The following is a 24,032-nucleotide window of genomic DNA, read 5'->3' as shown; positions in this document are numbered from 1 at the left end:
CACAGTTGATCATCATTGCAACATTGCTGTTACTTACGTGCAATGATCTCCTGGTTTTTCTCATGTCACATTCCTGGTCTGTGTTCTGGTCTTTACCCAGAAAGGGTCCTTGCTCCCCTTCAAGTACTAGTGCTCCTCTGTTAATATTTTTCTGACCAATCTTCTGACCCTTTTATTGTCTGTGGGCTAAGAAGCCCTGAACCTGCTGCTGCTGCCACCACTGTCACAGCCACACCCAAAGCCCACCATTGGTGCTCCTGCCAAGCTCCAGGCCTGCACCCACCTTGGTGCTACAGACCTCTCTGTGGACCTCCTAAGTTGTCTTAGCCTGGAAAAATGTCTCACTCTGACCTTTTGTTGACTCTGCTGCTCCAAAATTTGTTTTGAGGCATTATCTTAAAGTTTTTTGGATGGGAATTTAGGGAGAGTTCAACTGGGTTCTAGCCAGTACTCCACAATCTTCTTGAATGAACTTTTTACAGTTATACTTAAGATGACAGTACCAACCTGTGATGAGAGCATATTTCCTTTTCTTTTATCATCCCTTTATCCCCACACCAACCCCTAATACCCAATGAAGGTAAGACCATTCATGTATAGGGTGATTCCTTCCACTTTATGGAGGTGGGTAAGGAGGATGAGCATGTTTCAATTGAAGAGTGTGTCAGATTGTCCTGGGTTAGTTGCACTATCATAAATCACCTGAATAAAACACCTTCACACTTCAGTAAAGGGGTCCAGTCCTTTGCTAGCATTTGCTTGGACTGACCAACCATTAGTGCAAAGAGAAATAGATGTATGAATGAAAAAAAAAACATTTATTTAGCAAAGCACTACTAAACACTAATGATACAAGTTGAAACTTGTTCACAAGGAGTTCAGATTCTAATTGGGGATACAACGTATATGGAAGATTTAAACTTCAAGTCATATGGAAAGATCTTATAGCCTGTAGGGTACAATGACAAAGCAAATAGTAATATCTGTTCTTTAACACCATTGCCATTGATAAAATCATATCAGTTTCTGATGTTGAACTATTTAAGAGTGCCAAGTACTTTGGTGGTGAGTATTTTGCTTTCTGAGTCTTCAGTATCTGTAGCTGTAGCACCTGCAGGAGCAGCTGCTGGTCTTCATATCCACAGGGATTGCTTTTTAGGGTGATAGCTGTGGGTAATGGGTTAAAAGCATTTCTTGTTTTCTAATACTTTTGGGTTCAGAGTCCTGGGTTGTTTCCACTGAGGTCTGAGAGGAGATGGTGGTCAAAGTATCATAGATGAGTTCCCAGGGTCACAAATATTCAACACTGGTGAAATGAAGGGGAATGATGGACGGGTAGGTGGATAAGGAAGAAAACTAGACTTTCTCCCTACATCCACCACACTTTAACTCACCAGGGATCAATGATTCCAAAACCCAATGGCCTCACTAAGCCAAGTGCTTAGCATACAGCCTAGTCAGTAGTAAGCCCTTAATAAATTCCTTTTTGTTCATTCATTCATTCTCTGTACACCATGAGACCAACTCCACATGGACATATGATATATACTTGTCCATCATCTTCTCTCTCTAATAAAGACCCTCAGATAATGGCAGACTGTGTAGGAAGTAGAGAAGGAAGGTAGGGCCAAGGTGTGTAGCAGTTGTGGGTATAGGAGGTGTCCCAAGCTCTGTTGAAGCACTTCAAGTCCTGAGAGTGGACTTTGAATTCAGTACTCTGAAGCAAAGCCCCAGTTGCCCTTTCCTAGTTATGCTCCTACCTTTCCTTATATTCTTAAGTGACCCACAACTATTTTGGTAGTCCCATTAATTCAAAGTCACTGCACATAGCCATGATTTTAGAACAAAGAGTTTGCAGTCCTTAGAAGAAATATAGTATATCTTCATGTGACAAGTCTAACTCATTTCAATGACTTGCCTCCCCACTGACTGCCTTCCTCTGTGTCCATCTGCACTTCTTTCTTAAGATAAATATCAAGAGGAAACTAAAAAATGGAGGCTTTTCCAAGGCATCTGGAAAAGCCAGAAGTGATGCCAACAAATACCATTCTCCTGCATCAGACAGAGGAAAAGAAATTAAACAAATGAGACACGAAAAGAGACTTTGCATCATTGGGAGAACAGTAGCTCTTCAGTGGTAGTGACCTACAGGGAAATCCCTACTCAACAAGGGGAAGCAACATACTATTAAAGAAATATTTGCAAGCATACCAAAAAGTGGAAGGAAGCTTCCTAAAGAGGGAATCCTGCATGTGAAGCAGGCCAAGGAGCTTAAAGAGAACTGGCAGTTCTTTCCATTTCTAAAGTCTGAAGGTTTCTTGGAACATGGTCTGCAGAATTATAAAGTGGCCAGCTGCCAGTATGAGTCTTGCTAAAGAGGGACCAATGCTATATTAAACTCTCTCGATGACCACACCCAGAAGCCAGATAAGTTTCTTTGGGTATGTACCAGAAAGTAACTAAGATTAGTGATGAGTTGAAACATATTGAACTGGATGCTTTGGACTGATCAAATTTCACTTGTGCACTTATAATTTTCTATAGTTGGGTAAAAGAGGCCATGGATATAGAATATAAAAAATAGGATCTTTCGGAAGGATCTTAGAGATTAGCTAGTCTGACTTCTTCATTTCTTAGGTGCGGAACCCAAAATGACTTTCCCTAGGTCATGAGATTAGTAGGTAATGAGGCCCCTTGGGTTTACAAAGACAATGTGGAAAGAGCACAGTCTCTGTACTCAGAAGATCTGACATAAAACCCCACAGCTTATGTATTAGATGATGAATTAGACCCCTGTTGGTAGTGAGTATAAGTTCTGTATATTAGGCTCCATAAATGTGAACTGCAGATTGTAAATTCACTTGCTTAATCATAGAAGCTAACTAGAGACCTCCACCTTTGTTTTTGTCTTGTTATGGGGACCAAGCCCAGCATGGCGGAGGTGACTCAATGGCATGGAAAGTCCCCCAGCTATTTTTTGTTGCCCTCTATCCCTCATCATCCCCCTATTGCCCAACATGGGGAGATGGCCATGAGCATTTGGCTAATAAATGACCCTGTTTGCCAGCCTGTGGCCTGCATTTCTACTGACCCATCAACCTTTGCTTTGACATCTATTTATCAGCCCAGTCTATGGGTCTCCTTGTGGTAGGACCTCCTGAAAGGTCAAGATTGGTCTGTCAAGGTCTACTCATTGGCTCATTTGTCAACCAATAGGATTCTGTATTTTATGTAGATTCTCATGGAGGGTCAAGATCAAGGTCTATCAACGAATAAAACTGTATTTTACTTTGCCTCATCTGTACCATGTGGGTATCAAGCACTATAAAACTAGGCCCTGGAAAAAGGAGACATCTTAGATTGTGAGGAAGATGAGATCTTCTTCAATAGTAGGGGCCATGGACCCTTTAATAAAGTGCTATTGGAGCTCTGCCTCAGTTTCTTTTATTGTAGGTTGGACAATTTTGGACCCTATGATTCTTGCTCTTAGTAAGACTTTGGGCAGATCACTTAACCTCCCTGGGCCTCAATTTCTTTATTTATAAAATTAGAAGGTTGGACTAGATGACCTCTGAGGTCTTTCTAGTTCTAAATCTATGATATTAGGATTAGAACTTGAGTCTCTTGATTCCTTAGTCCAGTATACCATATTTTCATGGCTATCCCTGAATATATTGAGAGTAATTAACATGGTATGCAGCAAATGGATCATTTAATCCATCATTCTGTCTATAGATTGAATCATTTTAAGTCACCTTGCTATATCTCTACCATCTCATTCTTAAAAAAATCTTCAGGGTAGCTAGGTGGCACAGTGGATGGCACACTGGTGCTGGAGTCAGGAGGACCTGAGTTCAAATCTGACCTCAGTCACATGATACTTAGTAGCTGTATGACCTTAGACAAGTAACTTAACCTGATTGCCTCACTAAAAAAAAAAAAAAAATCTTCAGAAGAGAAGGCTCAACTACCCACCCCGGTGCCATGTTCTTGAACATCTTGACATATTTAAACTAGAAGTGTTTTTTTTCCCCTGACTATTCTAACTAAAATTTCTCTGGAAGCTAGACAAAATTGATTTACTTTTGTTCTCCCTTCCACCTCTTACCTCTATACCTTTATATTGACTGTCCCCCGTGAGTGGAATGAACTCTCTTTTTATCTCTGCCTCTTAGAATCCCTAGTTTCCTTCAAAGCTCTGCTCAACAGCCACTTTTTACATGAAGCCTTGCCTAATTCTTCTCATCTACTGCCTCCCCACTGAAATGATCTTCCATCTACATTGTACATATCCGTCTATGTACATGTTGTCTCCTCCAGCTAGATTGCAAATTCAAAATGGCGGAGACCTCTTACTTTGGCTCTTACCTTTTATCTTTGTATCCCCAACACCTAGCAATGTACCTGATAAATATAGTTGAATTGATAAATGCTTATTGATTGAAAGTAAAAAATGATTGAAAACATTTGCATAAAATTTAAAGTTAGCAAAGTGTTTTCTGTATGTGCTCTTACATGATCCTCACAACCTTGGGAGGAAGATATTATTATTGTCCTTATTTTACAGATAAGAAAACAGACTGGGAGTGGTTAAGAGGCCCATGGTAGTTATGTGACTAGCCCTGTAGTAAGTAGCAAAGCTAGGATTTGAATCATGGTACAATGCTCCAACTCCATGTGGCTTATCATTTGCTGTATAATATCTTTTTTATGCCTGAATATTTTTGTATGTAACCTTCAGCCTTCTCAAAAACAAAGTATCTTAGTGCCTATAACATTTCCTAAAAATCCAAGTCTCTAAAATTTTAATTTTTATTATTCTCCTCTATTCAGATGTGTGTGAAAAAAATAACTTGTTAAAGCAATTCTTCAAAACACACAACACCAAAGAGCTTATTTGTTCTCCGCCTACCTGTACCCCTCCACTGAACTAATGTTCTTGTTCCACCTTCTTCTTCCTTCTATACCCCCAACTATTAGCTCACATTGAATGTTCCCTGCATCTTGCTTAAATTATTGAGTCCTAGATAGAATGTAATATCTTTATGAAATTCTCATTAAGGCTGACTAGGAAGAAACATTTTAATATTACATGTCTTTTACACATGCTAATGTTGTGATTATTTTTTAATAACTATACTATGTGATTAGCTAAATTTTTGAAACTAAAGTCAATGGGTGTGGTGGCACATGAATGTAATCTCTGTTACCCAAGGAGGCTAAAATAGGTATAAAACTTGATTTGAGGAGTTCAGAGCTGCAGGAGGGTTAAAGCCAATCAACTCTCTGAGCTAAGTCTGTTATCAGTATGGTAAACTCTGGAGGATAAGTGGGGTCAGTAAGAAGGACTGAACTAGCACTTTACAGATATTTCATTTGATAATAAGGGAAGACAAATGAAAGTATTATGTTTTTGCACAGGCTAATTAAAATGATATTCTGGATAACAATTCAAGAGGCTGAGGTTCTCATCTCACCTTGGGCACTGAAACCATTGTAGTGTGGATTCTTGAATATTATGCCAGTGGAATTAAAGCTTTTTCAAGAACCTTGGGTTCTTGAATATTATGCCAGTGTAATTAAAGCTTTTTCTGGTTCTTCAGTTTGGGGAATGGTTTGAGGATGGTCCTAGTGACAAACTGTATTTGCTTAATGAGGAATTGAATAAACTTGGAGTTGATTAACGGTAGGCTGGTTACATGGTAATGAATTACCATATGCTTGTGATAACCCATGAAACAAAGAATATACAAGTGGCCCACTTCTGACTCTGCAGTGGCATTAGGGTGGCAGGACAGATCATACCACTGTGTGCTAATGATCATACCACTGTGTAGTTTTTAGATGATCTATAAATGTTAACTTAACTCTTGGGAAATGTGAGTTCCTTATCCATTCCCAAAGGCAAGGGAAGAAATGAATCATACCAATATTGTTATTCTCACTCTAAATCTCTCTTACACACTTCAATAACAATTCTGTCATTTGTTCTCTTCCTTTCCCACCTGGCTGCACTCCTCTGGAGTGCCCTAGAAACCTCGTCATGGGGTTCAGATCACTGAAACTCACACCTCACTAACATCCTCTGCCCCTGGGATCCCTCCCATTGATTATAAAGGGTGGAGATAGAGAGCTCCTCTCAAAACATCCATTTAAAGAGGGTGTTCAGGTCAACCATCTCTTCATTTCTCACCTAGCTTCACTCCTCTAGACTACCCATTATATCCCTGCTCCCCCTCAACCCCCACTTCCTTTACAGCTTCCTTTTGTGTGCTGTCTTCCCCTCTTTAGATTATAAGCTCCTGAAGGCAAAAATGCTCTTCTTCTTTTGTTTCTATCTCTTTTTTTGTATTTTTTGTTATATACACACACACATATGTATGTATGTATTTCCAGTGCTTAGCATACTGCCTGAAACATAGTAAGTGCTTAATTAATGTTTATTATCCCACTTGCCTCAGTGTGTTGTTATCATTGATTTTATTTCCTAATCACAGATATACACCATAGCTGTCAGCTACAACCAGTTCAAAATCCAGCCCCAAAACAGGTATTACTTATTGCCCTTCTGCCCCCTTTGCTTACCAGCTAGCACATGATTAAATGTGACTCAAATGAGATGAAAGAAGAACATTCCCAAAGAAGACCTATTGCTCCTGTCTCTTCCTGATTCATTTCTGTTGGAGGGAAATGTGTCCTTGGCTACGTGCTGTTTTCCCACTCAGCTGTGTCTCTTCCTCTCTCTCATTACACCCCACCCCTACCTTTTCTTAGAATAATGACAAAATGACTTCTACAGCTACAAACTAAGTGATATAACATAAGGCCAAGAACTGTGCAAAACACAGATAGGTGTCCCTAGGCTATTTTTAGAGAATCCTTTAAACGCTGATTTTTCTCTGACTGCTGCATAGGCTTCTTTCTTTGCCAAAGCCCGGTTGTAACAGTCAACACCACAGATAGTCACTTTGGTAACATGCACAGCAAAACCAGACTGGCAGGCTGTAGTTTGGTTTTGATTCCTGGCCTTGCTTCTGTTGCTACCATATCTTTAAATAGCAATTTTTGCCCTGTCACACAAATTGATCTCATGTGATCCTCACAACACTCTAATTAGGTAGGCACTATTGCTATCCTCATTTCACAGCTGAGGAAACTAAGGCAAACAGAGATTAAGTGACTTGCCTAGGGTCATACAGCTAGTAGGTGTCTGAGGCTGGATTTGAACTTGGGTCTTCTTGACTCTAGGCCCAGCACTCTATCTACCCTGCCACCAACTGCCTCTATGGGGAGGAGGGAGGTTACCCAACATGTAGCTGCTGGAGAGAGCTATGGTCTATATCTTGATGTTTCTAAACTAGTTGAAGGGGGAGGAGGTACCCCTAAGATCAGCATACTACCACCCTTTTGCTTTTACAGGAATAGAACCAGGTAGGGGAGAAAGTATGCCCATGATCCAAAATGGTACTTTTAGCTCCCTCTAAATTTTCAACACCATGACAAAGGTCTATGGCCCCACCCTAGCTACAGCAGTGGTTGCTACACACAATATACTTATTTCTTCACTTTCCCCTCAAGAAGACTTAAACAATGTGCCCCTTTGAGTATAAAGGAGAGGTCAGCCTTCTTCCAACTCCTTCCAATTTCTTCCACCTCTAGGGTGTTCACGTTTTTGCCTTTGGCAGGGACAACAACAAGTGAAATTGTGAAATTAAGTTAGGTAAAGACTATCTTTAGCAACTTTATTCAGGAAAATCACTCATCTGTAGAGCATAGTAAGTAATATCTACCCTGTCTCTCTACCTCACAGAAGTGTTTTTCGAGATCAAATGGGATAATGTATGTGAAAGCACTGTGAAAAAGTGTACAGTCCCTCATAGTTGTGAGATAAAGCACTTTATAAGGTATAAACTACCGTATAGGTGTAAGCTATTGTAATATAATTTTCCTTGCTTTCCCCCAACCTCACTGTTTTATTAAAAAATAATGAAATTCTCAAAGTAGAATTTAATGCTATGGGAAGATTTGGGGTGATGGTGAGGGGAGCAGAGGTGGGGCAATTAAAATTACATCCTGTAGGCAACTGTCTAATCTATAGAGAGAAGGCAGTATGGTATTGTGGATAGAGAGCTTGCTTCAAAATTAGGGAGCCGATTATGGGATGGCGGAGGGAAAGCAGTGACTGTCTTGAGCTCTCTCCCAAAGCCCTCCAAATACCTAAAAAAATGGCTCTAAACAAATTCTAAAGCAGCAGAACCCACAAAAAGACAGAGTGAAACAAATTTCCAGCCAAAGATAGCCTGGATGGTTGATCTGAAAGGTATATCGCGCCGGGCTGAGAGAGGAGCACAGTTCGGTGTGGGCGTGCAGGCCGCAGTGACCCTAGAGCAGGCCTCAGAGGACTGAATCACAGGCAGCTGTGGCGGTTTCCAGACTTCTCAACCCACGAACACCAAAGACAACTTAGAAGGTCAGTGGGAAAAGTCTGTGACTGTGGTGAGAGAAGCAGCTAGGTCTCAGCCGCCCCCGGGCCGCGGCTGTTTCTTGATCTTCTGGCCCACAGACTGAGGGGGAATCAAGTGACTGATAAGAGGGGGATTGCAGGGATCTCTTTGCCATTGCTGAGGCAGGAATCTCTTGCTTTGCCTGCGCTTGGATCCAGGTCACAGTTCTGAGGGGCGGTCCTGGGGCAAGGAGGAATGCTGGTGCGGTGGAGCTTGTTGTGGTGGTGAAGAGGAAACACCTCGCCCCTTATCATACCACCTTGGAAGAACTGAAAATTTTCAGGTCCCTAGAAGTATCTCTGAAAACAGCTGTACAAACCCCTGAAGCTTGGGACAGTACATTCTCCACATTGCAAGCAGACTTTTACCTTAATAAAGAGTTTAAAACTCAAGTAATTGGCTGGGATCATGAGTAAGCAGCACAAAAAGAGTCAGACTATATTATCTTACTTTGGTGACAAAGAAGATCAAAACATACAACCAGAAGAAGACAACGAAGCCAAAGCTCCTACATCCAAAGCCTCCAAGAAGAATATGAATCAGTGCCAGGCCTTGGAAGAGCTCAAAAGGAATTTGGAGAAGCAAGTAAGAGAAGTAGAGGAAAAACTGAGAGTTTTGCAAGAAAATCATGAAAAACAAGTCAACAGCTTGCTAAAGGAGACCCAAAAAAACACTGAAGAAAATAACACCTTAAAAAATAGCCTAACCCAAATGGCAAAAGAGGTCCAAAAAGCCAATGAGGAGAAGAATGCCCTAAAAAGCAAAATTGGCCAAATGGAAATGGAAGTCCAAAAGATTACTGAAGAAAATACTTCCTTAAAAATTAGAATAGAGCAATTGGAAGCTAGTGACTTTACGAGAAGTCAAGACACTGTAAAACAAATCCAAAAGAATGAAAAATTAGAAAACAATGTGAAATATCTCATTGGAAAAACAACTGACCTGGAAAATAGATCCAGGAGAGAGAATTTAAAAATTATTGGACTATCTGAAAGCCATGTTAAAAAAAAAAAAGAGCCTAGACATCATCTTTCAAGAAATTATCCAGGAAAACTGCCTTGATATTTTAGAACCAGAGGGCAAAATAGAAATTGAAAGAATCCACCGATCTCCTCCTGAAAGAGATCCCCAAAGGAAAACTCCTAGGAATATTGTAGCCAAATTCCAGAGTTCCCAGGTCAAGGAGAAAATATTACAAGCAGCCAGAAAGAAACAATTCAAATATTGTGGAAACACAATCAGGATAACACAAGATTTAGCTGCTTCTACATTAAGGGACCACAGGGCATGGAATATAATATTCCAGAGAGCAAAGGAGATAGGATTACAACCAAGAATCACCTACCCAGCAAAACTGAGTATAATCCTGCAGGGGAAAAAATGGTCATTCAATGAAATAGAGGACTTTCCAGCATTCTTGATGAAAAGACCAGAGCTGAATAGAAAATTTGATTTTCAAATACAAGACTCGAGTGGAACATGAAGAGGTAAACAGGAAAGAGAAAATCATAAGAGACTTATTAAGGTTGAACTGTTTACATTCCTGCATGGAAAGATGATATTTGTAACTCATGAGACCTTTGTCAGTATTAGGGTAGTTGGAGGGGAAAAATTATATGTACATATATGTAGATATAGATAGAGGGCACAGGGTGAGTTGAAAATGAAGGGGTCATATCTGGAGAATAAAATTAAGGGATGAGAGAGGACTATACTAGGAGAAGGAGAAAGGGACAGGTAGAATGGGGTAAATTATCCCACAAAAAAAAGAACAGAAAAGAAAAGGCTCTGCAGTGGAGGGGAAATGGGGGAAGGTGAGAGGGAATGAGTGAATCTTATTCTCATAGAATTTGACTTAAGGAGGGAATAACATACACACTCAATTGGGTATGGAAATCTGTCTTACCCTACAGGAAAATGGTGGGGGAGGGGACAAGCAGGTAGGGGGATGATAGAGAAGAAGGCAGATTGGGAAAGGGGGTAATCAGAAGCAAGTGCTTCTGAGGAGGGACAGGGTCAAAAGAAAGAATAGAATAAATGGGGGTGGGTGGGATAGGATTAAGGGAAATAGAGTTAGTTTTTCACAGCATGTCTACTATGGAAGTGTTTTGCATAACTGCACATACATAACCTATATTTAGTTGCTTGCCTTATCAATGAGGGTGGGTGGGGCGGGAGGATGGGAGAAAATTTGAAACTCAAAGTATTAAAAACACATGTTTAAAAAAATGTTTTCACATGCAACTGGGAAATAAATACAGGAAATGGGGTACAGAAATCCATCCTGCCCTACAGGAAAATTGAAGGGGAAGGGGATAAGAGAAGGGGGGGAGAGATAGAAGGGAAGGCAGACTAGGGGAAGGGGTATTCAGAATGCATGACATCTTGGGGTGGGGGGAAGGGCGAGATGGGGTGAAAATTTGGAACTCAAAATCTTGTGGAAGTAAATGTTGAAAACAAAAAAATAAATAAAAATTACCATAAAAAATTAAAAAAAAACATTAGGGAGCCCTGAGTACAAGTTTTGCTTTTGACCCATGCCAGCTATGTGACTGTAAGCAAGTAGCTTCATCTCTCTGTGCTCTAGGGAACTAATTCTATGAATTTCAAAGAAATAACCAGCCTATGTTGGTAGGTGAAATTCTCTGTGGCAATGAAATCACATCTCCAGTCTTTAATCTTTCCTATGCAATCTACACAAAGGCCAACATCAGTCCAATATAGAAGAAATAGCATGGATGGAAACAATAAATCAATGGGATTAAGGAAGTAAAAAAATTTTTTTTTCTGAAAAAGATGACTCAGGTGTCATTCAATTTAAGTTCAATGCAATGAAGATTTATTAGGGATATGGTATGATAGAGCCCTGTGCTCCATGTTGGGCAGATGTGGAAACGAATGACAGGACCCTGACCTAGTGATGTTCTATGGCTATAGTTTTATCTCCACATGAAAGAGAAAATCACCTAAAAATGGTGGACTTCTCACTGAGAGCACATTGACTGATCTTTTCTTTCTTTCACAAAGTAATATGTATAAGAACTAACGTGATAAACATTCTCTGGACTCTTGTTATCTTTACAATTTTTTTCTAGATTGCTGAAGAATTATAAAAACTAAAAAGCTAGCAGTTAAATGTGGGAATTCTCAATGACATTTAATACTGGGGATGCAAAAGTAAAAAGAGTTTGAGAAATAACAATTTCCTAGTGTACTTATAAGCATGTTTAATAGAGGAATGTTTCTTAGGAGTGTTAGGTATTCTCTCACTGAACATTTTTAAGAATAGATTTAAAAAACAGTTTTAAGATTGATTATGTCATTGCCACACTTTCCTTTCAAAGTATCATAGATTTGGTGTTGAAAGAGACATTAGAGGTCATAAGTTACAAACTCCTAATTTATAGATGAGGAAGTTAAGCCCAGTGTCATTTTGCTTTCCAAGCCAATTTCCAAGTCATTCTGACTTTCCAAGTCTTGGGAAAGAAGGCAATGAAGAAGGAAATAATATTATTTCAATTTAGAATACCTACTGAATATATCGAATTGATCTACCACATAAAGAAGATAAAGTGTAATTAGCTTTCCAATTCCATTTTTACAACATTCCAAGGTATCTCTAATCATTTTAAGAGATGTTATAAAATTCTCAAAATTAAATTCATCTTAATTACTTTAAAAAAAGAACAGAGACTAAAATTTGTGAAGTAACAGTTGTAGCTATCTGATAACATGACCAACTTGACGAAATTACTTTTTTGCTGAATAGAGTTGAATTGTCCGAAATTATTGTATGAGTATAAGCTTTCTTTTTTAAAAGGTAATTTATCTAAATACTGATTTTCTCAGCTTGTTTAACACTACTGTGCTATTACCAAAGAATACTGTTTACAAGGTTATAAAGGAAGCTTTTTGGATTGTATTCTGTACAATGCCAAGGGCCAGGAGCCCAAGCACATGGCTAACCATTTTTCTCCCTTAACTCTTTTCAAGAAACCATCATCCACAGAATAGAATGTTTACTTCATGAAGGTAGTTGAAGTGTGGGCGAGTTTTTGAATGGGCACCCAAAGAAATAAAAAACCATTCATTTAGTGGTTGCAAATGTATACCTACCAAATACATTCTAATTGGGAAATTGAATTCAATGGTAATCCCTTTCTATTTGAAAAGTAACAGCTCTAAAATTATCTACTATATCTATGTATATACATATATTTTCCCACTTATGTTATTTTCAATCAAAAAATTTTCTGTTGATAAACTTACTACTAACACCAACAAAATTAGTCAACACAGTTTTTGAGTTTTAAAAAGTTTATTATGGACAGCATAGTGCCTTGACTCACATTAAAAAAATCTACCTCATTTCCATAAAATACAGTACTAAACAAAAAACTCCAATATACTATCCTTTGGAAGTAATTAAAGCTATTAGAAACAGGAATTGTGCTACTCCATTTGATAATTAGGTTGTTAATCAGTGTGTCCAAATGTAATCCTATTACAAATCTCTACTGTGGTGATTAGTTAAAAAAAAAAAGAAATTTTCCAAATAACTATCTGAAAGAATAGAAAAGCATCATGATTTATAATAATTAAGTTAAATATCTGAGCAAGGCAAATGTGAATATATTTACTTGTTTCCAATTAGATTATTTAGTATTTCCAAACAAATTCTGAGGCATTTTCAGTTCTGATTTTAAAGTGAAAAAACTTTAAAAAATATGAGAATGTTTATGTGTGTGTGCATTGACTTTGAATGAGTCACATATACCAGTAATGTTGCCATTGTCCAACATATTTTTAGATCTCTTCTGAATCAGAGATCACAAATGTAGAACTGGAAGAGATTTTAGAGGTCACTGAGTCCAATCTCCACATTTTACAGATGTGGAAGCAGAGGCTAAAATGGGGTAAATGACTTGCCCAGGGTCAACCTGAACATCATTTCTGATTTTAATTTGAATTCATGTTCATGATTTGAACTCAATTCTTCCTCACTACAAGACCAAGGCTCTATCCACTATAAAACCTATCTAGAATTGCCTTAAAAGTCAATTTAAGAACCATATAATAAATGCAGTGTTTCATCTTTATAATTACCATTTGCTTTTAACCCCAAATAGTACGAGTCAGCTATATTTAGTAAACATGGCTCCAAACTATTCTGATTGCCTGAAAAAGCCAAAATGACCCTTGAAGGATAAAGATTTTTGTCACTATTGGGTTTGTTTTAAAAAATTGTCTCTGTCTGTGATTCCATTAGTATAAGGAGTTCTCTAATATGGAAACACCCTCTTGACTAATATAGATCAGCAACTATCCTGCAACTTAAAAGTCTTAAGAGAGTTTCTCAAGAAACGGAGGTTACAAAACTTGCCTAAGAGCACACATCCAGATATCTGTTACAGACAAGATTTGAACTTAGGTCTTCCCGACTTCAAGGACAGCTCTCTATCACATTATGTTGCCTCACCTTAAAAAAGAATAAGAAAAATATAAGGTATTCCAGAAGTCTTACTGCAGTTTTAAGCCATTAAAGTTGAAAACTGCACTAAAATTTCTGGAACACCCTATAGAGCCTTAAAATAAGAAGAGTCAAGGCTACTGTCCTAAAGAAGAGACTACAGACTGTAGTGACCTCCTTACATAGGTTCTGGCTTTTTGTGCTTTTAATGAGAAAATCAGTCACATTACATATGCCTCCAATATTCCTGTCATTTTGGAATGAAAGTATTTCCCCTCTAAACTTTCGCATTAAAGTGGAGCTACCTAGTTTCCAAGTAATAAGGGAGAAGGGAATAAGCATTTTTATAGCGCCAACTCTGTGCCAGGCACTATGCTAAGCACTTTACAAAAATTATCTCATTTGATCCTTGCAACAACCCTGCAAGGTAGGTGCTGTTATTATCCCCATTTGAGGTAACTGAGGCAGGGTAACCTGCCCAAAATCACATAGTGAGTATGTGTCAAAGGCTAGATTTGAACTCAGGTCGTCCTGACTCCAGACTCAGCACTCTGTTTACTGTGCCATCAAATGGTTCCTTGTTCCATTTTGTATTACATATCACAAAATACTCATTGTTGTAACTTGCTGATGTGCATATGAAACTCAGCAGCACATACCTCAGTAGATAATCCATGCAACCCTCATGTACTACTGTATATGTGCGTCATTCTGGTCAAAGAAGAAGTGCAGCAATAGTTAAGTGCAGTACAAATTGCTTTTTTATGATAAATTTATACAGCAAAACAAAATGTATTTCAAACAGCACCATAGTCACTTAAAGGAATAATGAATAGGGAATAGGAATGTCAAATATAAGTTTAGTGTCTGAAATCAAGAGATAACGCTTTTTTTTAGTGACTGAATATAAGAAAGAAAGTATTGTTTGGGCATAGATTATTTTAAATATTATATCATGACTTGTAATGATTATGTAGGATTTATTGCGATCTGTATTTACTATAAGCATTACTCATAAAACGTATTTCAGGTTTTTTCCCTACATTGTCCAATAAGAAAGCATTTTATGCTAACCTTTAATATTAAATTCTTAAAGAAAAATATATGCTTTATATAAGCATTTCAGTGCAATCTCCCTCATCTAAATTTCTTTCTTTATTTTTGTGATTCACATATGGATGACTCCATTCAGCTTCATAACTCTATAAGATTACAAATAACAATCAAAGTGCTTTATGGAAAATTGATAGAGCAACATTTACATTAAGTACAAAATATACAATAAAATAGAACCTCTTCTTAAATAGGGCAGCAGGTTAAAGAATAATCCCCCAAATTAGGTAACAACTTATTTTAAGGGATGTAATTATAGGATCATATGACAGCTTAAAAAGGCATCAGAGATCATCTGATTCAATTCTCATTTTTAGATGAGGAAGCTGAGGCTCAGAGAGGGTCAGTGTCTTGCCCAAAGTTATTTGAGTAGCAAACAGCAGAGGCAACTTTGAACTTGGGTCTACTTGAAGTGCATATTCCACACACCATGCTCCCTCTCATCCTTTCCATGGATCTATTTTTCACATTTACATGTTCTTGTGTTACTGTAGTATACATCACAACCTGCTTGTGCTTCTGTAGTTTCTACATTATAATTTTATAGTCTGTCTCTGACTGCCATGACTTTTTGAGAAATATATATGTAAATATTTCAACTATATTGCTCATAGTTCAAATTAATGATTGCAAAAAATATAAACTTCTGTCCTAAAATAAAAATTGTATTCCATTAAAAGTAGTTGTTTCCAACCATTTGTATTACTCTGGTATAAAATGCTGGATATGAACTACATGGCTAATAAATTGTGAAACTATTACTCAGGGAGAAATTAATTTCAATTTTTAAAGTCCCAAATACATTTGCTCCCCTTTAAAAAATAAACAATCATCTTAAATAGAACAGTTTAGAAATGAACAGTAGTGCTTCTATGTTATAGCAACCTAAAGTATTGAAGTATAGTTGGTTTCCAGCAGCAGGGTTCATATCATTCACTCAGGACCTAGTCTCAGGCTGACTGAAGAAAAGATGAGTCCCATGCTTTTACACACGGGAGCAATGAGAACATCTGTAATGCTCTTCCATACTGTCTGCACTGACGGCAGGACCATTAAACAGGTCTTTACAAAAGGCACCACAAACCTAGAATGTAAGCAAATAGTTTAAGACATATTAGTGTAAAATAGGTTACCAAATATACCCACTGATTATTATGCATTCACAAAACAGAACAGATAAGAATTCAAATAAATCTTCACTGTAGGTTTAAAAAAGAGTGATAAATTTGTTCCTTTAATAGTTATATCTTTGTATATATCTATGTATATCTATATATCCATATCTATAGCTATATCTATAACTATATGTGTAATAGCAACAAAATACCCACAAAGCATGTTAACTTTTATATATTTTACTTTTTAAATAATGACATTTACTAAGTTATACTCAAGAACATAAGAGAAGGAAAACTACATATTGCCTAGATTATATCATACAACTGAATGGGTAGCCTATTGAGTTGTTCCGTCTATATAGGTATTTCTATTTTGAACAGGAGCTATAGATAGACAATGAATTAACTCCAGGATAAAGTAGTGGAAGGAAATTAGAATGGATAACATTTGGGAAATGGTGTAGTTCTTTAAATAATACTAAACTGTTTGCTATCACAAAAGTCCACTCTCTTAACACCAATATGCCTCTGGTGATGCCATATGGTCCCGAATCATAGAATGCCATGATCTTATAAGCATCAAAGTATGAATTACTTAAAGGCCAATGGAAAGCCAGTTGGTGGGTACACAGCATATTACTAGTTATTTAATATGTATATTACAAGTGTATATGTATATGACAGAAGTATCATGAAAGAGATTTGTGATGAGAAAAGGAAATGGGCTGGTCATTTAATAAGAAAGAGAGGCAACAGAGAGACCACTCAGGTGGTACCTTGGTGCCCTTGAGATTTTAAGATTTGAGAAGCAAGACTTCCAATGCATTGGGTAGATCTTCTATGAAGGATTTATGGAAAAAAGATAGGTAAGAAAGGTACAAGATGGGAAAGTGTAAAAAAGATTTTGATCTATATTGGGAAGAGTAAGCATACTGAACCTATGTAATTCATGGATCTATTCAAGTATATTGGGTATCCTAACTTCAGTGCTAAACTTTTAAAGAACTAATGCAAGAAAACTTCCCTCTGGTTTATGGATGTATCTTCCAAAGTAGCTAAATACGCCGATAATTTTAGCCTTCTGCATTTTTAATTGGCAATTTTGTTTAGCTCTCTAACACAAAGCAACACAAATGTTCACTAAAAAAATTTTAAACGTAAAAATTCAAATATCAGATTCTATCTAAAGTATGTTTATTAATGACCTTCCATTGGGCTCCATGATAATAATGAATCAAGAGTGATTGTGAAAAATATTATGTTACCCCTTAATAATGTAGCTCATTGCTCCCTGTCTCCAGAAAACATCATCTTCCAACTACCCTGCAAATATAACCATACACAAGCTTGATATAACACGATTAGCTGTGACAGGTACTGATTCCATTCCTCAACATTTGGCTTATTTGTCTATAAGACATGATCAGTGAAGCCAGCAGAACTTAAAAAAAGATTCATTTTCTAAAACTCTTAACAAGCTGTGATATATAGGATTGTGATGGAATACTATTGTGTTATAAGAAATGAGTAGGGGGATGGGTTCAGAAAAATCTGGGAAGATTCATTTGAACTGCTGCAAAGTGAAGAGAGCAGAACTACAGAAACATTATATACAGTAACAGCGGTATTGTAATAATGATAAACTGTTAAAGACTTATCTATTTGGATCAAAACAACGATCCACAACAGTTCTAAAGTACTCATAATGAAAAACTCTATCCACCTCCAAAGAGAGAACTGATGAACTCTGAGCTCAGATTGAAGCATATTTTTTTACTTTCTTTATTTTTGCCTGCTTTTTTTCCCCCCAATATGGCTAATAAGGAAATATATTTTACATGACTTCAATTATACTGGGTGCCCTACTGCTTACCTTCTCAATGGGCGAGGGAATCCCAGAGAGTGGAAGAGAATTTGAAAATCAAAATAAAACATCGACTTGAAAAAATAAAATTCTGTCTCTTTCTCTCTTTATGAAACAAGAAAACAAACCACACAGAATGTACTTTGCCTTTGTACTGCCAGCATCATACAGTGTCTTACATTTTGCTGGTACTTGATAAATACTAACTGAACAGGCAATGTATCATAATAAAGCATATGAATGTTCTCCCCTAGATAAATGTGAAATGTTTTTGTTCCTTATTTAACTACAATTAGAGGCCAGAAAAAGGGAAAAAAAATTGGTACAAGACTAAAGGATTTACAGCAAATAAAATCCAGCAAGGTGCCTTTCAATTAAGTGTTCAATAAATGTTTGTTGAATTGAGTGTGCTATCTTGACATTAGGTATTACTCCATTTTGCATATGTAATAATAATAATAATAATAATTATTATTATTATTATACTGACCTACCTTGAAGAAATGTGTAAAGCAATCATTTCAAATAGCTTAAAATATTAATCCCTAAATACGTCTTAAGCATTACATAAATGCTAAGCATTACTCTAGTATTAAATTATTATATACCTGAAAAACTAGGTTATGCTTTAACTAATCTTATTATATGCTGTTCATTTTTTCCAGTATGATTGCAATTACTTATTTTTCCAACTTTGGACCACTTTTTAAAAAATAAACTCTTAATTAGCCTTCATTTTGGTTGCCATACTCCTTGAGCACATAGGTATTTCTGAACTCCTTGTTGTGTTAGCATATGCGTGATGGCTAGTAACCATGGGCTATTGCGGTAATACTAAATGTGCTAATATTAAATGCAAGGCTTATTCCATTGCAAAGGAGAGTGAGGTGGATCTTGGTAAATCTTTAGCAAGTTCTATATAGCATAAGATACTTGAAAAACTGACAATTTTCCAAAGAATTCATATATTTTATCTTTTGATATGAGCCGTTTAGTTTGCCTATCTATACAACCCAAATTCAACTTGCAATCTACCAAGGTAGTAAACACTGTAAGCAATTACATGGGACAATTAATTACGGGGTAATGTCAGAACTAGGTAGTATGAATAAAAGACTTGATGTTGGGAACTCTTGACGTCTGATCCCAGTACATTATTCACTTACTGTGTGGCCTTGGGCAAATCACTTAAGTATTAAAATGTGAATGGGAAACACCAACACAAACCTGGCTATCATGAATAGTGTTTATTTAGCACCAGAAAGATGCTATTTTCATTATTCACAAAAATTAAGCGTATTTGTCAATTCAACGCTATCTTCTGGAGGACTTACCTAGTTCCTCAAGACTCTAGACCTTCCCCTTTAACGTCACCTTCTATCTACTTTGTACATATTTTCTATGTACAACTATTTACATGTTGTCTCCCCACTAGAATGCAGGCTCCTTGCGGGTAGGAATTGTTGTTGCCTTTATTTATATATCCAGTATAGTGACTGGCACAATGCTAGTTTATTTGACTTGTCATATGGTAAGCACTCAAGAAATACTTGTTGATTTCTAAATCAATCAATAGTGAAAAATGATACATTAACAACTTCCAACTGGTAACCTACAAGATAGATCAATCAGCATCACAATTAAATTGTACAGTATGAGCTTGACACTTCCCTGTTGTCTAGGGACCTACCTCTGCCCATAGCATATATCTTTCCACCAAACTACACAGAAGTTAGGGTCACACAACAAATTTTAACTTTCTAGTTCATCAATATAGAGCATACTGTACCTGAGGGCTGTTGTTTATAGGGTGTATATGTATTGTCTTATTTTTGGAAAGCTAATATTTTCTGATTTTGAATGTCACAGTTTCAATATTTCCCAAATTTCAAACTAATTTTAATTTTCAGCCCCCCAAAATGGTTTCCCTCAAAGTAGCCAAATCAACTAGAGCTCACCAAAAGCTCTGTTCAAGCTCATTAATTTTGGCAACCATTTTAGCCAAACAAGAACTAGACTTAGAATGGATAATGTGTTCTTGTCTAGACATGAAGATGATGTTGCTATGTGACTATTAATAAGTATAGATTTGAGTTGACCAGAAGTAGTGATGAATTTTCAATAATCTAGCCATCCTCTGAGAAATTTTAGTTTCCTTATGGCCAATGACATGCACTTGCAAGGTGGATTGCCTGACTTATCCTGTGGCATATTATCAAGAAAAGTTAACTGGCCTAGGTAAGAATGAACTGTGCTTTTGACCTTGGCCTCATAGGCATAATTTTAACCATATAAAAGGAAAATCTTTTTTTTTTAAATCAGGTTAGTTGTGTCTTAGCTCTAGCTTCCATTATTGCTTATCATCCCAGCCTGCAGGAACCATTCTCTTGGTAAACTAGCTGAAATATATCTATATTTGTTTTCTTTCCCAATGTCTTCCTTTGGTCTAGCTTCAGATACTGGAGTACAGATAGGCATCGTGTGATGGTAATGTAAGTCATTAATAATGAAGCCATTTTTTCTGAGTGTGAACTAACCTTTAAACAATTTTTTGAAATTACTCCCTTTACTTTCAATCACAGCTGCCTGATGACAGATGTATGGCAGAATTAAATATTAATGCCTCATATGCACATAATTTAAAAAACAGACTATTTAAATAATACATATTACAGGGCTAAAAACTGGTAGGATGACTCATGAATAAAACAATAATCCCTTTTGCAGGCTAACCAGGTGTAGAGAAGCATCATTTGGCTAATTACATTTTTATTTACAACTTTCCACCATTTAACTTATTTCATCTCTGCCACAAAAGCTTTGTACAAAGCTTCTCTTCATTGTTAAATAACTTCCGCAATTTATATTTGCAAAATGCTCCATAAAGTAATATTTCACAGTAGTCTATGTAGTAATTTTATTATTATTCACATTTTATAGGGGGGATTAACTAACTGAGAGGTTAAAGGAGTAGCATGAAATTATACCCCAAGTTATAGACATAATTTTATACTGTGTTGACTTTGGTGAATGTTTCTGTCATTCCATAGTATTTTAACTGAGCAAATAAATTTGTGAGCTAATATCAGACTTCCAAAAAGTTTCCACCAGGTATGTATTTCCTTGATAACCAGGAAAATTCATACATTTTTCTGAATCCATTCCTTCATACAAGACTAGTTTTTCATCTCCTTAGAGACTTTGGAGTGCTACAAAGCTAAATTCCCTAAAAAAGAACCTTAGTGAGCCAAATGAATCAGTGTTCTTTACAGACCATTAAAATTCAAATTACGAAGGGAAGGGAAGGGAAGGAAGGAGATAGGCTGACATTGTGTCTAGTTGTAATACTTTAGAAACTGTTTATGATATTCTGTGCCCCTGAACCTTGAGCACACTGTAGTAGTACGCAGTACTACGTAACTTGACAAAGAGCACAGAGAACATCTCAAAAAATTCTCTATTTGTGGCGTTAATATCTTATAAGTGTGTTTGGAAATTCTCTTGCTATTGAGGCAAGCACAGTATTATGAGTATCCATGCAACGTCAACCTGAAAGGCCAAACTTCAGTTTCCATCTGAGGTTTTCCACTTCTTAGCTTCAAACAACTTATATCATCACACAGAGATGCAGTGGGGTGGGTTCTAACATGTTTAACATTCATCACCTGTTTTGCTAAAAGAGTGAAAAACAAGCACAGTGGTACTATATTTAAAAAGCAAAGTGTAAAGCAGCAACTGTTTTCTGATGAGATCATACTTAGTAGTTAAACATATTGATGAGACCAGACCACCTCAGATGGAAGGGTTCTGCTTAGGTTACATTTTCTTGCTGCCAGTTTTAGACCATCAATCACTTCTAACCTCACAGGGTTGTTCTGAAAAAAAAAAAAGCCCTTTGTACACCAGCCCTTTTCTGATAACGTTTGAAATGCAGAGACAGAATCTCTTGGAATTATTTTCCCTCAGCACGAAGTAGATACTTAGAAATATTTTCCCTCTAGGTAAAATGCATTTCCCCCTCTTGCTGGTTGGTTTCTTTTAAAGGAGATTAAAAAAAAAAAAACACCTGATTTTGTGATGCAGAAATAACATGAATGTGAATAAGGGTATCCCCTCATTCTACTCATGTCCAATGGACCACCATGTTCTTTTCTTTCTTACCCAGTTTTTTCTCCCTTTGATGTATTATAGTTGAAAAGTATTGAGGGCAGGATGGAGAAGAGAGACTTTCATTTTGCCAGAGCTTGTTGTCATCATTTGTCGTCATGATGGATGGGTCCCTTGTCTGACAAAGTTTCTCTTCTTACTATGCCCATCTACTCCTTACTATAATTATTCCAGAAAGCATTGCTTAATTGGATTCAGACACCTGGGTATAATTCCTGTCACCAGAGTCTTTCTAGAGCAATTTTTTTTGGGGGGGGGAGGTTTGGGTGGTGAGTGGGGGAAAAAAAGGCTAATGATAGAAGAGTCAGGACTAGAACCCTGTCTACAAGTTCCAACATGGCTCTGTAAATTTGCCCAACAGAGGCATGTGGCAGGAAGCATGGCCTCTGCCCACTGCACCTCCAGCCGCCACCCAAAGGTTGCTGTCACACCCCCTTTCCAGGTCAGTACTGGTACTACAAATCACATCACTTAAGATCTTCTAAGATCCTGCCTCAGAATTCTAGTCTAGAGTGTTCTTTTTAAACTACCAGTTCACACTATGAGAGCAAATATGTTGCACCCCTTAGTCTAGTTGGGCCCACGGCGGGGAGGGGCGGAGCAGGTGGGAAAGGGACTCCCCTAAGGTTTCAGCAAACAGCACTGAGGCGGAAAGGGTTCTCACCAGATGTGCAGGCAGCTGAGAGTTGCAAAGAAAATTCCTGCCACAAAGGCCAACGGGATAGCCAGAAGCACAGTTAGGACCTTGTAGATCAGGTACTTGCTGACTTCAAAGAGGGCATGGCTGCAGATCCAAACTTTATCAAAACTGTGGGCCGACTCCGGCTCCGCAATCACATCCTCAAAGCCCAGCTGGGGAAACAAGAGACACCCTCATTAAACCCTTACAAGCCCCTCACTTGGGCACAAGAAGGTGGGGTTGGGGTCGGGGAGTGAGAGTAGGGAGACCTGGAGATGTATAGAAAGAAAGTCCCCATCTTAGGATAGAAGTCAGAGTTTGGCTACAAAAGTTATCCCATGCCTGTTCTTCCTTTTCTCTTTTTTAAAACTGGAGAATGGGGTAAGAGCCACGAGAGTCACCATCTCTGCCTCGGTCAGCGACCACTTGTCTCCTCCCGCTGGACCTTCTCAGTCTCTTGTCCACCCCTGGACGCTGTTGAAACTTTTTGCAACTTCATCAGGAGCCAAAACCCCGGCTCTCTCTCTCTCTCTCTCTCTCCTCTCACTCTCCCAGCCCTCCTTCTTCCCCCCATCCCCCTGCCCCTGCCCCTGCCCCTGCCCCTGCCCCTGTCCTCCCACCGCTTGCCACCTTCAGATGCGTGTTGAGGCCCCGTGGATCGCGATCCTGGATGGACTTCACGCATTTCTCGGGCTCGGGGTAGTCGGGACCGCTGTTGCGGCTGTAGGAATCCTCGTCCATGTAGATCTGGGCGTCCGCCTTCTCGGTCTCCAGCCCCATTGCTACTCTCCCTGCCTGGTGTGCCCTGGCTCCAGGGCGCTGCGGATCTCCGAGCTGCGGCCCCCCGAGCTGCGGCCCCAGCCTTCCCTTTTCCTCCCCCTTTCTCTTTCCACCCAGCCTGGTCCTGGGAGGGCGGCGGCCGCTTTGCCCCCTCCTGGCTTCCCGCTGGGCTGTCCCGGAGCCCCGCCCTGCACCCGGGTGAGCCACTGGAGGAGGGACAGAGACAGAGTGAGAGAGAGGGGGAAAGGCCCCAGGTCCTCCTGCACCCTCTCGGATGCCCCTCCACCTCCCCAGCCCGGCTCCCTCCTTTGCCCCTCCCTGCTTCCAGGACCGCCCG

At 38.3% G+C, this 24,032-nt stretch overlaps 1 protein-coding gene across 1 annotated transcript; it reads right to left on the bottom strand.

Annotated features, from left to right (window-relative positions):
* Positions 1-14,451: 14,451 nt before the first annotated feature.
* On the bottom strand, positions 14,452-23,789 carry CAV2 (caveolin 2). The gene is made up of 3 exons (XM_027845010.1): positions 23,546-23,789; positions 22,901-23,088; positions 14,452-16,171 (listed from the first exon to the last, which is right to left on the bottom strand). The coding sequence occupies exons 1-3, from the start codon at positions 23,693-23,695 to the stop codon at positions 16,021-16,023; spliced, it is 489 nt and encodes a 162-aa protein (XP_027700811.1). The 5' UTR covers positions 23,696-23,789; the 3' UTR covers positions 14,452-16,020.
* Positions 23,790-24,032: the final 243 nt, after the last annotated feature.

This window comes from Vombatus ursinus, unplaced genomic scaffold (genome assembly GCF_900497805.2).
Source record: "Vombatus ursinus unplaced genomic scaffold, bare-nosed wombat genome assembly UNPS02014946.1, whole genome shotgun sequence".
Lineage (NCBI taxonomy): Eukaryota > Metazoa > Chordata > Mammalia > Diprotodontia > Vombatidae > Vombatus > Vombatus ursinus.
This window is presented reverse-complemented; position numbering and strand designations above follow the sequence as displayed.